Consider the following 14,767-nt stretch of genomic DNA (forward strand, 5'->3'; position numbering starts at 1 on the left):
AATGGCCTATATTACATAGCAATTTATTTTCACAAATCATTTTTGTCCACCAGCTCATTTAAGCCTAACAAGTTGGTGAAGAAAGCAAAAATAGAGGCTGGGCATGGTGATTCACGCCTGTAATTCCAGCACTTTGGGAGGCCAAGGCGGGCAGATCACGAGCTCAAGAGTTCGAGACCAGCATGGCCAACATGGTGCAACTCCATCTCAACTAAAAATAAAAAAATTACCCGGGCATGGTGGCAGGTGCCTGTAATCCCAGGGAGGTGGAGGTTGCAGTGAGCCGAGATAGTGCCATTGCATTCCAGCCTGGGGGACAAGAGCGGGATTTCGTCTCAAAAAAAAAAGAAAAAAGAAAAGTGTGTTCAGAGGCGGGGCATGGTGGCTCATGCCTGTAATCCCAACATTTTGGGAGGCCGAGGCAGGCGGATCACCTGAGGTTGGGAGTTCGAGACTGGCCTGACCAACATGGAGAAACCCGGTCTCTACTAAAAACACAAAATTAGCATGGTGGCGCATGCCTATATCCCCAGCTAGTTGGGAGGCTGAAGCAGGAGAATCACTTGAATCTGGGAGGGGAGGCTGTGGTGAGCCAAGATCGCACCATTGCATTCCAGCCTGGACAAGAGGAAAACTCTGTCTCAAAAAAAAAAACAAAGAAAAAAAGTGTGTTCAAGCCGGGTGCCGTAGCTCACACCTGTAATCCCAACTTTGGGAGGCCAATGTGGGTGGCTCACCTGAGGTCAGGCGTTCGAGACCAGCCTGGCCAACATGGTGAAACCTCTTCTCTACTAAAAATACAAAAAGTAGCCGTGCATGGTGGCAGGCGCCTGTAATCCCAGCTACTCAGGAGGCTGAGGCAGAAGAATCGCTTGGACCTGGGAGGCAGAGGTTGCAGTGAGCCAAGACTGCACCATTGCACTCCAGCCTGGGCAACGAGAGCGAAACTCCATCTCAAAAGAAAAGTGTGCTCAATAAAAGGTAGAAGTTGCATCTCTTATTGCTTCTCATCTGTGCTACTGTAAGGCTCCTGTTTTTCCTTCACCAATTCATCCTACATAATAGATTAAGGTAGTGATCTATATGAGCTACTCAAAAAATCCTAGTAACTCCCCTTCATCTGACAGTTTATATTCAAGCTCCTTAGCTAGGTTTCAAACTCTTCAAGTAACTGTCCTCAACCTGTCTCTCCAATCTCATCTCTTTCAATTTCCCTTCAAACACTCTGATTATCCCCAAAACCCATCCTTATAATACCTACCTCCTGGGATAATCAGCCTCCCACTTCCTGTGGTCCAAATCTCACCCATCTTCTTAAACCTAATTTGAATGCTTCCTCCTCTAACAAACCTTTCCTAATTCCTCTCCTTACCCTGAACAGCACTTGACTACAAACATGTTCATTCTTCTAAGTTCCAAATAACATGTTCTCTTATTTTCTCCCCGCTGCACTGTCTTATTCATCTCTGACTTACTGTCCAAGAAAAGCAGCCTCAGAATTTCCATCCTTAATGAAAATTCAGAGGTTATTAGCTAGTTTACGAGTTCCCAGAGCACAGTGTGGGAATTCCTAAGGGTGCCTAAAACACTTTCCAGAGGTCCACAAGAACAAAAATATTTTCATATAATATTAAAATGTTCTTAGTCTTCCTCATTTTTTTTTAATTTTTTCTATGTTGGCCAGGCTGGTCTTGAACTTCTGGCCTCATGATCCAACCACCTCGGCCTCCCAAAGTGCTGGGATTACAGGTGTGAGCCACTGGACCCGGCCCAGTCTTTCTCATTCTTATTCTCCCACAAGTGCACAGTGGAGTTTTTGAGACTATATGACATGATAGCACAACAGACTGAATGCAGAAATAGATAAAAATCCAGCTGTTTGGCCGGGTCTGGTGGCTCACGTCTTTAATCCCAACACTTTGGGAGGCCGAGGCAGGCAGATCACCTGAGGTTGGGAGTTCAACACCAACCTGACCAACATGGAGAAACCCCGTCTATACTAAAAATACAAAATTAGCTGGGCATGGTGGTGCATGCCTGTAATCCCAGCTACTTGGGAGGCTGAAGCATGAGAATCTCTTCAACCTGGGAGGCAGAAGTTGTGATGAGCCGTGATCGTGCCATTGCACTCCAGCCTGGCCAACAAGAGTGAAACTCCATCTCAAAAAACAAAACAAAACAAAAAAAAAACCCAGCTGTGTTTAAGAGAGACAGGGTCTTGCTCTTGTCCAAGAAGGAGTGCTGTGACTTGGTCATCGCTCAATGCAGCCTTGAACTCCTGGGCTCGAGTGATCCTTCCACCTCTGCCTCCCAAAGCAGTAGGATTACAGGCATGAGTCACTGTGCCTGGCCAACCTGTCTTCAATTAAAGCAACTTGCAAAAATGTAAAACAAAGCCACTCCTGTCACTATCTTCCTTGTTTTGAGAAAATAGTTATTTATATTTTTTAAATTACTTATGCCACAGGACTGTACACTTAAAAAGATCTAAAAACAAATCGTATGTTATCTATATTTTGCCACAATAAAAAATTACTTATGGGCCAGGCACAGTGGCTCACACCTGTAATCCCAGCACTTTGGGAGGCCAAGGCGAGGGGATCACCAGAGGTCGGGAGTTCAAGACCAGCCTAACATGGAGAAACCCTGTCTCTACTAAAAATACAAAATTAGCCAGGCATAGTGACGCATGCATGTAATCCCAGCTACTCGGGAGGCTGAGGCAGGAGAATCACTTGAACCCGGGAGGCGGAGGTTGCAGTGAGCTGAGATTGCGCCATTGCACTCCAGCCTGGGCAACAAGAGTGAAACTCCATCTCAAAAAAAGAAAAAAAAAAAAGAGAAATCAAAATATTTGAGAATGCAGCCAGGCATGGTGGCTCACAGATGCAATCCCAACACTTTGGACTTTGGGAGGTCAAGGCAGAATTGCTTGAGACTAGGAGTTCAAGACCAGCCTAGGCAACACACAGGGAGACCCCCGAGACCGTTTCTACAAAAAAAAAAAAAAAAAAAATTTGAGAACTTCTGATCTAGCCAATCCACCCACTCACGAATTCCCCTCCCATGAATTGGAGAGAAACTTGACCTCCCAAAGTCTTCTTGGATGTCTCCATGGACAAGAAAACTCACTGCAGGTTGGGCACCGTGGCTCATGCCTATAATCCCAGCACTATGGGAAGCCGAGGCGAGTGGATCACCTGAGGTCAAGAGTTCGAGACCAGCCTGGCCAAAATGATGAAACCCCTATCTCTACTAAAAATAGAGAAATTAGCCGAGCGTGGTGACGGGCGCCTGTAATCCCAGCTACTGGGTAGGCTGAGGCAGGAGAATCGCTTGAACCCAGGAAGCAGAGGTTGCAGTGAGCGGAGATGGCGCCATTGTACTCCAGCCTGGGTGACAGAGCGAGACTCCGTCTCAAAACAAACAAAACCACTTCATTGCAAACGCCGGTAGGCATTGAGGGCCCAGGCAGCCTGCTTTGGCCAGCTCTGCCCAAGGAACAGTCTTCCAGTTCACCCCACTTCTGCCCGGCTGTAACCTGTCACTCCTGTCCCCTCGGAGCCCAGACTGCCCCTCCTCTGATTCACACCCCGACAGCTGAAGGGAATGAGGGGCAGCCGCCGCGTGCGCGCCTGGCCCGCAGGTGAGTGGGGGCTGAAATGGCGGGAGCTTGAGCTAAGGCCGAATCCCCGGGAAATGAAGGCAGGGGCAGCAAAGGGAAGGAGCCAGAAGGCGGAAGGCGGGAAGGTGTGTCCCTGAGACTGGGTGAGGTCCCGGGGGATCCGGATTTCCGCCCTTTCAGGCGCAGAGCCAGTGCACGGGGCTCCACCGAGGCCCGCAGGCCGGCCTGGGGCTGAGGGGCTCGCGAGGCCAGGGTCCGGGACGGGCTGACGGGGAGGAGAGTGAACACAGCGCGGGGGCCCGGTTTTGCGTCCGGTTCACCGGAGCGGGTCTGGCAAGGGCCCGGCCCCGTTTGCTGAGGGAAATGGCCAAACCCAGGTCTTCTGAAGAAAAGGTTCCGCTCGCACCGACACGACGGGGTCCGGCAGCAGCTCCAGCGCGCAGGCCAGGCACAGGCGGGGGGTCACGGGCAGCAGCCAGCGCGGGTCGTGCCGGTAATGGGCCCTCTCGAATAGAAGCGCTGCCTCTTCCTCTCTCCTGGGCCCGGGAGTGCCCGCCGTCGCCGCCGGCCTCACAGCCATCTCTTCGCTTGCCCTCAGCTGAGGCGGCACTCTTTCCCGCGCAGACTGCACGCATGCGCACTTGGAGGACAGAACTGCGTCGGTGTGGAATGCGCCTGCGCGGACCCAGGACGCGGCAGTCTCAGGCAAGCAGCAGCCCCTGAGGGTAAGTGGTGGACGCAAGTGCTCTGGGTCGTGTCTAACTAACTAAGCCAAAAGCAGTTTGTGCTTAGAACCCTGCAGGAATGTCTTTACCACACCCAAAGTTGAAAAGCAATTATGAAGTAGGGGGCATTTGCCTTGAAAAAGGAAGGAAAGGAAGCTATTTCTACTGTTTTTTAAAAGTGAAGGCCGGGCATGGTGGCTCACGCCTGTAATCCCAGCACTTTGGGAAGCCGAGGTGGGCGGATCACGAGATCTGGAGATCGAGACCATCTTACCCATCATGGTGAAACCCCATCTCTACTAAAATACAAAACATTAGCTGGCTGTGGTGGCACATACCTGTAATCCCAGCTACTTGGGAGGCTTGAGGCAGGGGAATCACTTGAACCCAGGAATCGAAGTTTGCAGTGAGCTGAGATTGTGCCACTGCACTCCAGCCTGGTGACAGAGCAAGACTCTATCTCAAACAAAAAAAAAAGAGGGAAAATAAGCGATCTCAAGGATTTGCATCTAAAAGCAATTAGAGGCTGGGTGAGTTGGCTCATGTCTGTAATCACAGCACTTTGGGAGGCCAAGGCCAGTGGATCACCTAAGGTCAGGAGTTTGAGACCAAGCCTGGTCAACAAGGTGGAACCCCCGTTTCCACTAAAAATACAAAATTTAGCTGGGCGTGGTGGTGTGCACCTGTAATCCCAGCTACTCGGGAGGCTGAGGCAGGAGGATCACTTGAACCTGGGAGGTGGAGGTTGCAGTGAGCCAAGATTGCACCACTGCACTCCAGCCTGGGTGACAGAGGAAGACTCCATCTCAAAAATAAATAAATAAATCAGAAGCTTAAAACCAAAAAATAAAAATAAAAGTAAAAAAAAAAAAAACAACCCAAAGACAGAAGTTCAAGACCAGCCTGGGCAACAGGGCGAAACCCCACCTCTACTAAAAATGCAAAAATTAGCCGGGTGTGGTGGCTCATGACTGTAATCCCAGCTACTCCGGAGGCTGAGGCAGCAGAATCGCTTGAACCCAGGAGGCGGAGGTTACAGTGAGTCAAGATCAAGCCACTGCACTCCAGACCTACGCTCCATCTCAAAAATAAAAAAGCGTCCCATGCAGAGGACCACCCCTCCCCATAAGCAGCTGAGGCTTTTGGAGTGTCCTGCCTCAATCAGGATTAGCTTGGGGACAGGGCAGGATAGAACCTCTGTGGACTCCACTGTGAGGAGCTGGGAGGGAGGTGTTTTGGAGAGAACACTGGGTTGACCCACATTCCCTAAACCACAACCACAGAGTGCAAGGGGCTTCTACCCCACCCACAAAGTATCCCAAACCCCGAAAAGGGGTGCTTGGAAAATGTGCCAGAGAAATCAGAACACCACAGGGCCCACACAACCAATTTATTAGAGGCTTTGCAGGGATGAGGACACTCTCAAAGCTTTTCTGATTTGTCCTGAGGACTCTGGGCCTGAGTCTACTTTTTAAAGCCATGCTGGAAGAGAAAAAAATTCAGATGCTTCATAATACTAAACTTTTTGGAGGTTCGGGTATTCTGTGGAGCCCCATTTGGGTTCCCAGGTGCCTCCTGGCCCTGGGGACTCTCTGTCTTAGGAAGGGGGGCCCCAGTACAGCAGTGACCTGGCGGCTGAAGATCCTTCTGTGAAGCAGTGTGGTCTCCAATGCTGTCCTCCCCTGCACGTGGATCACCCACTTTGGGAAGCAGAGTAGAATCAGGTTCCCTCAGGCTCAGGTTAGGGGACAAGTGCTTGCGCTTGGCGAGCTGTGGGGACCAGGACATCTTGTTCAGAAGGGTCAGGCTCAGCTTTGCCACTGCAGAGTGGAGCCTCCCTTTGAAGCTAACAGGTTCTGCAGAATGGCAGGGAGGCTGCTGCCCAGCCCCTCTGCACCCTGTAGATTCCAGGCTTCCTCTTCTCCAGTATGTGGGCTGCTGGCATTTGAGTCTGGGGGGCTTAGAGTCCTCCCAGGATGTACATTCCTTCCTCCAGTGGGCGTGGTCTGCCCTAGAGAATGAGGTCCTCACTCTGCTGGGAGTCCTCTCTGCCAGCTGGGAGACCCTTGACCTGATAATTTTCCTGCCCCTACTGTTCTCACTGGGAGGCTCTCCGACCCTTTGTAGGCCACACCAGCTCCTGGACTCCGCTGCCGGCCTGGGGGTCCTGGGAGCTGGAAGCTTGGTCCTAGCGGGCGCTTCCTGGATCTCCTGTGGTTCTCTGGCGCCCCCTGGTGGCGTGACTCTCCTAGCCTTTTTAGGCTGGATGGAAACGCTCATGGGCTCTGACCTGTGCGGTCTGTTCCTCTCCAGAGCTCTGGCTTGTATAGGAAGTTTTGAGCTTTTTCTGTCTGGGCGCTGAACCCTCTGGAACCTCTCTTGGGACTTAAGGCCTGATGAGGAGCCTTGGGCCTCACAATACCTTTCCTGCTGCGCTTGGAGCTCCGGGCCTGTGTTCAGTCCAGGGAGCCTCGCCCCAGAAAGGGTCAATGAGCAAGATCCTAAGAAGTTAAACAGGAAATAGGACTCCAGGATCCGCCGGGGAAGACCCCACTTCAGGTGTGCAATCCTCCTCCGCATGAGGGACTCCAGGAGCAGTCGTTTGCTCTTCTTGAGGCCTGTCCCCTTGGGCAGGACAGTGAGGGCGGTGGGAGGACCCGCCAGAATGATGGCAGCTTCCGGGGCTGGGCCACGCGGGAGACAGGGGCAGGCAAAGGGCATGCCCAAGGGAGCAGTCAGAGACGGAGGGTTTGGGGACTGCCGAGTCAGGCTGGGGGCCTTCTCTGGATCCACCCCTTTGTCCCTTTGTCGTCTTCTCCGGGATTCAGGTTGGGCCTGCTGGGAGGCTGGACTGATCCCCACTCTATAATCCCTGGCAGGGGTTGTGCCCTGGCTGGCCAGTTGCTCTCTCTCCCCACCCACCAGCAGGAAGACTTCACCCCGGTGCGGGAGAGGATTCATCTCAGGACAGGGGGCAGAGATGAAACCATTCACAGCCACTGCCCGTTCCTGTTCCCAGGTCCCACATCCATAGCCAGTGAAGGCTAGAGGCCATGGTAGGCTGTGCCTCCTGCCTGTGGGCCTCTCACTCCCAAAACAGTCGACTTGGAGAGTGTCCCTCACAGCATCCTCTCCTCTGACCAGATCCTTCTTTCCTCCCCTTGGTGCTTGAGGCCCTCCAGCATCCTCATCTGTGCACTTTCTCTGGCTTCCTATATCCTGGAGTTCTGCAACGTCCTCAACTCCACCCTCATTCTTATTTCCTCGCACTTGTACCTGGATCTCTTCATCAATTTCACCTCTTAACTGTCCCTGGTCATCTCCTGCAGGAGCCTGGGTCTCTGTACCATCATCACTTGTGGTCCCTCTCAGGTTTCTCTTCCCCTGTATTTGAATTTCTTCATCATTCCCACCTCCACCCTGTTTCTGGTTCTTCCACTCTAATAAACGGGTCTTTCCATTACCTTTACTTTTTAACAGTCTCTGGTTCTTTGCTCTAAGCCTCCAGTTGTTTCCCCTAAGCCTCCAGATCATTCTAATGTCCTCGTTTCCAACCTCTGTCTGGTTTTTCTTCTCTGATGCCTGATTTTCTGCAACATCCTTTCCAGTCAGCTCCCAGTTCCTCCTCCCTGGTGAATGGCTCCCTCCAATTTCACTATCTAACTGGTCCTCGTTCTCTCTCTTAGGTCTCTGAGTCTTTACACTGTCCTCAGTTCCAGGTCCTCTCTGGCTTCTCTCCACTGGAGCCTGAATTTCTGTTCCATTCTCACTTCCCATCTGCTCCTGGCTCTTCCACTCTGATAAAAGGATCTTTCTACCAAGATCACTTCTAAACTGACTCTGGGTTTCTTTCCCAGGTGCCCAGGTCTTTACACCATCCTCACCTCCAACTTCTCTCAGGTTTCTCTTCCCTTGTATCTGAATTTCTGCCCCATTCTCACCTCCAATCTGCTCATCTTTCTTCCATTCTGCTGAATGCATTTCTCCATCAATTTGACTTGTTAATTTGCCCCAGTTCCCTGACTCAGATGTCTGGGTATGTGCACCATCTTTGCCTCTAATATGTTCCTGATTCTTCCCCTTTGGTATGTAAATCTTTCCACTAAATTCATTTCCTAACTGACCCTGATTTTTCCCCCCAAGTTCCTGGGTCTCTTTATCATCCTCACCTTTAACCTCTCTCCTGCCTAGTGACTGAATGTCTGTACCATCTTCTTCTCTAAGTGGCTCATTGCTCTGAGTCTCCACATCAGTTTCACCTTTTAATTGTTCCTGGATCTCAGCCTCGGGTGCCAGGATATTTGTGCCATCCTCACATCCATCCTTTCTCTGGTCTCTCTTCTCTGATGCCTGAATTTCTGCTCTATGTTCACCTCCAATCCAGTTCTGATTCTCCCAACAGAGTATCTCAAATTCTCTATAAATTTCACTTACTACTTGTCTCCGGTTTCCCCACCATAGTGCCTGGATCACCACCCAATCCTTCTCTCTTATCTCCCTGAGCTTCTTCTTGGTAGCTATCTGGGTTTCCTTAGCATCTTCACCTCTTCTCAGGCCCTTATTTCCCCACCCCACTTGAATTTCATGACTTAATTGTTTCTGGTTCTCTCCTCCAGATGCTTGGGTCTTCTTAGCTTTCTTACTTCCACCTTGATCATGCTTCTCCCACCTTGGTGTCTGGATCTTTGTAACATTCCCATTTCCAACACATTCCTGTTTTCCCCAATCCAAGGCCTGGGTCTCTACACTATTCTCTTTTACTTCTCCCACGTTCTCCCTCCCACATGATTGGGTTTGTGCAGCATCCTGACCTCCAACCTGGTCCTTGTTTCTCCCCTCTTCCGTCTGAATTTCCACATCCGCATCACCTTTCATCTGATCTTGTTTCTCCCACTGTGGTGTCTGGGTCTCCTCACCATTCTCATCTCCAGTCTGGCCTTGCTTCCCCAATCCTTGAGCCTGGAACTCCTCCCCATCCTCCTCTCCAGCCTCTTTCTTGTCCTTCCTCTCAAATGTCTGGGTCTCCACAGCATCCTCACTTCCATTCTTATCCTGGTTCTCCCACTCAGGTGTTTGGGTCTCTGCATCAATTTTACATCTTAACTGTTCTTGGTTCTCTCCCATATGTGCCTGGGTTTCAGGGAGATTCTTACCTCCAGCCTCCCTCTGGTTTCTATTCCCTAGTTCCTGAATGTTGGTTCTACTCTCAACTCCCATCCGGTCCTGGGTGTCCCACCCTGGTGTCAAGATCTCGCCATCAGTTTCACTTATTACTAGTCTCTGGTTTGCACACTCCAACACGTTAGTCTCTGCATCACCCTCCATTCCAAAGTCTACTGGGAACTGCTCCCTAGATGCCTGGATTTCTGAAGCATCCTCCCGTCTGCTCCCTGTCTGGTACATCCACCTTGGAGCCTGGATCTCTCTACTATCCTCTCTGCCTGCTGTCTGGTTTTACCCCCTGGTTCCCAGGCCTCTGATGGACAGTGCCAAGACTTCCAAGTGCACATTCTCATTGTTTGGTGGGAAGGATCAGGCAGGAGCTCTCTGGGGCAGAACTGCAGCCTCTGAGCTGAAAGTAAGTTTGGAAGAGAGGTGGTTAAGGTCATGGAGGTGGGGCGAGACCTCATGCTGATGACAGGTTCCAGTGACACCAACCTTTCCTGTGAGTGAAGCAGCAGCTGCTCCATCTCTTGACACATGTCCAAGGCAGGGTGAGTCTGACCATCACAGAGACACCAAGGCACCTGCCATGCTTTCCAGGAACTGTCCTGAGGCAGTAGACAGGTGTTTGAAATGGAGGTGGTACAAAAGATGGGCTCAGAGTGGGTGTGGACACCTGAAGGTGGGCCTGGACATGAGTGCTGTGGAGAGAGCAGTTTCTGGGCCCATGATTCCTGGAGGCTCCTCCGGTATCCCCATCTCTGCCTTTGTGTGCATTGTTGAGAATCTAGGCCCCTGGACTTTCCAGGACTGAAGAATTCAGGAGTCAGCTTGAAGACAGTTTCGCACCTCATGGAGGGCACTGCCCACTTCTGCATTGGCACCTGTAAGTGAGAACAGAGAAGCAAAATCCTTGCACACATAATAACTTGCATAATCCGCACAGACAGAATAGTCAGGGAAGGCTTCTTGGAGGAAGTGACATTTGACTGGAGACCTGAATGAAGTAAGGGGCAAACCAAGTGACATCTGAAGAAAGAGCGTTGTAGGCAGAGGAGACATTAAGTACAAAGGCTTGAGGATGGAACAAAATTACGTGTACAGGAACAGCAAAGAAGACTGTGTGGCCAGAATGGAACCAGTAACAAGAAGAGCACTGGGAGATAAGATCGGAGACAAACACGGGACAGATTACGCTCGTCCTTAGAGTCATGATTAGGAGTGAGAATTTTCTTCTGAGTTTGGCGGATAATGTAAGTATAGGAGCCATTGCAGGGTTTTGAGCAGCTAAGTGCTATGTTCTGTTTCTAAAAGTTTGTTCTGATGGCAGGGCATGGTGGCTTATGTCTGTAATCCCAGCATTTTGGGAGGCCAAGATGGGTGGACACTTGAGGTCAGGAGTTCCAGACCAGCCTGGCCAACATGGCGAAACCCCATCTCTACTAAAAATACAAAAATTAGCCAGCCATCGTGGCGCATGCCTGTAATCCCAGCTACTCAGGAGGCTGGGGCACAAGAATTGCTTGAGCCCAGGAGGTGGAGTTTGCAGTGAGCCAAGATCACACCACTGCAGTCCAGCCTGGGTGACAGAGTATGACTCCATCTGAAAAAAAAAAAAAAAAAAAAAAAAAAGAAGAGGCCCGGCGCAGTGGCTCACGCCTGTAATTCCAGCACTTTGGGAGGTCAAGGCAGGCGGATCACAAGGTCAGGAGATTGAGACCATCCTGGCTAACACGGTGAAACCCCATCTCTACTAAAAATACAAAAAAAAAAAAAAAAATTAGCCAGGCGTGGTGGCGGGCACCTGTATTCCCAGTTACTCAGGAGGCTTAGGCAGGAGAATGGCATGAACCCGGGAGGTGGAGCTTTCAGTGAGCCGAGATCGTGCCATTGCACTCCAGTCTGGGTGACAGAGCAAGACTCCGTCTCAAAAAAAAAAGAAAGAAATCCACAGAGTCGGCCAGGCGTGGTGGCTCACGCCTGTAATCCCAATGCTTTGGGAGGCCAAGGTGGGTGGATCACTTGAGGTCAGGAGTTCGAGACCAGCCGGACCAACATGGTGAAACCCTGTGTCTACTAAAAATACAAAAATTAGCTGTGCATGGTGGCACATGCCTGTAATCCCAGCTACTAGGGAGGCAGAGGCAAGAGAATCACTTGAACCTGGGAGGCAGAGGTTGCTGTGAGCCAAGATTGCACCACTGGACTTTAGCCTGGGCCACAGAGCAAGACTCCATCTCACAAAAAAAAAAAAAAAAAAAAAAAAGAAAGAAAGAAAAAGAAAAAAGAAAGAAATCTGCAGAGTTGGCTGGGAGTAGTGGCTCATTCCTGTAATCCCAGCACTTTGGGAGGCCAAGGCAGGCGGATGACATGAGGACGGGAGTTTGAGACCAGCATGACTAACATGGAGAAACCTCACCTCTACTAAAAATACAAAATTAACGGGTGTGGTGGCGCATGCCCGTAATCCCAGCTACTCGGGAGGCTGAGGCAGGAGAATTGCTTGAACTTGGGAGGCAGAGGTTGAGGTAAGCCGAGATCACACCATTGCACTCCAGCCTGGGCAACAAAATCAAAACTCCGTCTCAAAAAAAAAAAAAAGAAAAGGAAAGGAAATCCGCAGAGTTGTGACTACAAACTTCTGGACTGCTGGTAATCATTTGTTTCTTAATCTCCATGCTACAAACTGATGTATTCAATTATGAAAATTTACTGATCTACACACTTGTAATTGTGTGTGTGTATTATCCTTGGACCAATTTTTTTTTTTTTTTAAGAGAGAAAAAAGAGGCCAGGCGCAGTGGCTCACCCCTGTAATCCCAGCACTTTGGGAGGCCGAGGCAGGCAGATCATGAGGTCAGGAGCTCGAGACCAGCCTGGCCAACATAGTGAAACCCCGCCTCTACTAAAAATACAAAAAAAAAAAAAAAATTATCCAGGCGTGGTGGCGGGCGCCTGTAATCCTAGCTACTTGGGAGGCTGAGGCAGGAGAATCGCTTGAACCATGGAGGCGGAGGTTGCAGCAAATCAAGATCACACCACTTGCGCACTAGCCCAGGCAACACTGTGAGACTCTGTCTCAGAAAAAAAAAAAAAAGAGAGAGAGAAGAAGGCCACTCTGGTGACTGTATGGAGGATAGGCTGTGGTTGGATAAGAGAAGCAGCAAGAACCAGGCAGAAGGCTGTTGCTATGGTCCAAGTGAGACATGATGGTGTCTCTGCCCAGGAAGGTGTGGTGTGGTTAGGAGAAGTGATCAGATTTGAGATACAATTTGCAAGTATACCCCTCGGACTTGCAGATGGATTGAATGTGTGGAGTGAGGGAAAGAGAGGAGCTCAGGGTGACTCCTGGGTTTTGGGCTTGGCCGATGCTCTCCCTGAGCAGCCTGATTTTCCCTCTGATTCATTTTCTGGTACACCAGGCATAAAACAAGTTCCTTGTAACAAGTGACAGAGACAATCATGGTGCTGAGGGAAGAAGGGTGAAGGTGTGTGGGGCCCACTCACCTGGATGACATTCCTTGTGCTGAAGCGGGTCCTGGTGACCTGGTGCCAATAGTGCCGGACCTGCCAGACCAGAAAGAGGCAGAGGACAAGCAGGTTGCCACAGCACTGAGGGTCCCTGCAGCTGTGATCCTGGGAGAGCAGGCCCTGCACTGGCTCCCACTCAGGGCCATGGAATGGCCCTACCACGACACAGGCACCCAGCAGTGACAACAACATGGCAAAGCTTAGGTCAGGCAGATGGTGTTGGGAGCTAGAGGGCAGGCCTGGCACATCTGATGCAGCCAGCTGCAGTAGGATAGCCGCCACCTCATAGCACCCCTGTCATTGAGGCCACCTCACAAAGGGGGCTGATGCCCCAGCCTCAACTCTGACCCTGGTGCCAGGCCTGGCTAGCATGTTCTTGGTGCAGGTAAGGACAGTATTGGGGAATTGTTCAAAAGTAATTAAGAGGAAGAACTTGCTTTAAACAAACCCATCCTCTGGAATGAAAAGATTAAGTTCCCTGAATGTGTGATGGGGTGATATAACCTGCGGTCTGCTTGATTTCTTTCTTCCTATGAAATACTTGGATCTGCCTGTCCTTCTATCTATTATCAAACATTTAATGAACACTGTATTGAATACATGTATTCTTGTTTAACCACTCAACATCCCTTTCTCGTTGCTTGCAGTATCCTGATTTCCTGTGGGGGAATTACTTTTCCCATCTTAGGATGGGAGTGTTGGTGGGAAAATAAATGCTACCCTGAAGACTCTTTTACCCAAAAGTTCTATTCAAAATATTAAATATCTGAGCAGGCAGGGACATCAGCCAATTATAATGAGCCAGGCCTTAACCGTTTAGTGGCTGGAATTTTTTTTTTTTTTTTTTTTGAGACTGAGTTTCCACTCTTGTTGCCCAGGCTGGAGTGCAATGGCACGATCTCGGCTCACTGCAACTTCCGCCTCCCAAGTTCAAGCGATTCTCCTGCCTCAACCTCCCAAGTAGCTGGGATTACAGGCATGCGCCACCACGCCCGGCTAATTGTGTATTTTTAGTAGAGATGGGGTTTCTTCATATTGGTCAGGCTGGTATCGAACTCCCAACCTCAGGTGATCCACCCACCTCAGCTTCCCAAAGTGCTGGGATTACAGGCGTGAGCCACCGCACCCGGCCTTTTTTTTTTTTTTTTTTTTTGAGATGGAGTTTCTCTCTGTTGCCCAGGCTGGAGTGCAGTGTGCAGTGGTGCGATCTCGGCTCACTGCAAGCTCTGCCTCCCGGGTTCACGCCATTCTCCTGCCTGGGCCTCCCGAGTACCTGGGACTACAGGCGCCCGCCACCACGCCCGGCTAATTTTTTGTATTTTTAGTAGAGACGGGGTTTCACCGTGTTAGCCAGAATGGTCTTGATCTCCTGACCTAGTTATCCACCTGCCTCGGCCTTCCAAAGTGCTGCGATTCCAGGCGTGAGCCACCGCACCCGGTCGGCCTTTTTTTTTTTTTCTTTTTGAGAGTCTCGCTCTGTAGCCTCAGCTGGAGTGCTGGAGTGCAGTGGCACGATCTCAGCTCACTGCAGCCTCCACCTCCGGGGTTCAAGCGATTCTCCTGCTTCAGCCTCCTAAGTGGTTAGTGTTACAGGCGCCCGCCACCACGCCTGGCTAATTTTTGTATTTTTAGTAGGGACGAGGTTTCACCATGTTGGCCAGGGTGGTCTCGAACTCCTGTCCTCAGGTGATCCGCCCGCCTCGGTCTCCCAAAGTGCCGGGAT

At 50.5% G+C, this 14,767-nt stretch overlaps 2 protein-coding genes across 2 annotated transcripts in view; both read right to left on the reverse strand.

The window, feature by feature from the left end:
- Window positions 1–4,235, reverse strand: part of MEI1 (meiotic double-stranded break formation protein 1) — a 101,688-nt gene extending 97,453 nt beyond the window's left edge. Inside the window, exon 1 of the mRNA XM_030815192.1 lies at window positions 4,032–4,235. Coding sequence (XP_030671052.1) covers window positions 4,032–4,205 — 174 coding nt within the window. The 5' untranslated portion in view covers window positions 4,206–4,235. The remainder of the gene's footprint in view (window positions 1–4,031) is intronic.
- Window positions 4,236–5,725: 1,490 nt separating this feature from the next.
- LOC115835939 lies at window positions 5,726–13,321 on the reverse strand. The gene is made up of 2 exons (XM_030815457.1): window positions 13,021–13,321; window positions 5,726–10,397 (listed from the first exon to the last, which is right to left on the reverse strand). Exon 2 carries the CDS (start codon window positions 9,751–9,753, stop codon window positions 5,815–5,817), a length of 3,939 nt encoding a protein of 1,312 aa, XP_030671317.1. The 5' UTR covers window positions 9,754–10,397; window positions 13,021–13,321; the 3' UTR covers window positions 5,726–5,814.
- Between the last annotated feature and the right edge of the window lie 1,446 nt (window positions 13,322–14,767).

Source organism: Nomascus leucogenys, chromosome 7b, assembly GCF_006542625.1.
Source record: "Nomascus leucogenys isolate Asia chromosome 7b, Asia_NLE_v1, whole genome shotgun sequence".
In the NCBI taxonomy this organism is placed as follows: Eukaryota; Metazoa; Chordata; class Mammalia; order Primates; family Hylobatidae; genus Nomascus; species Nomascus leucogenys.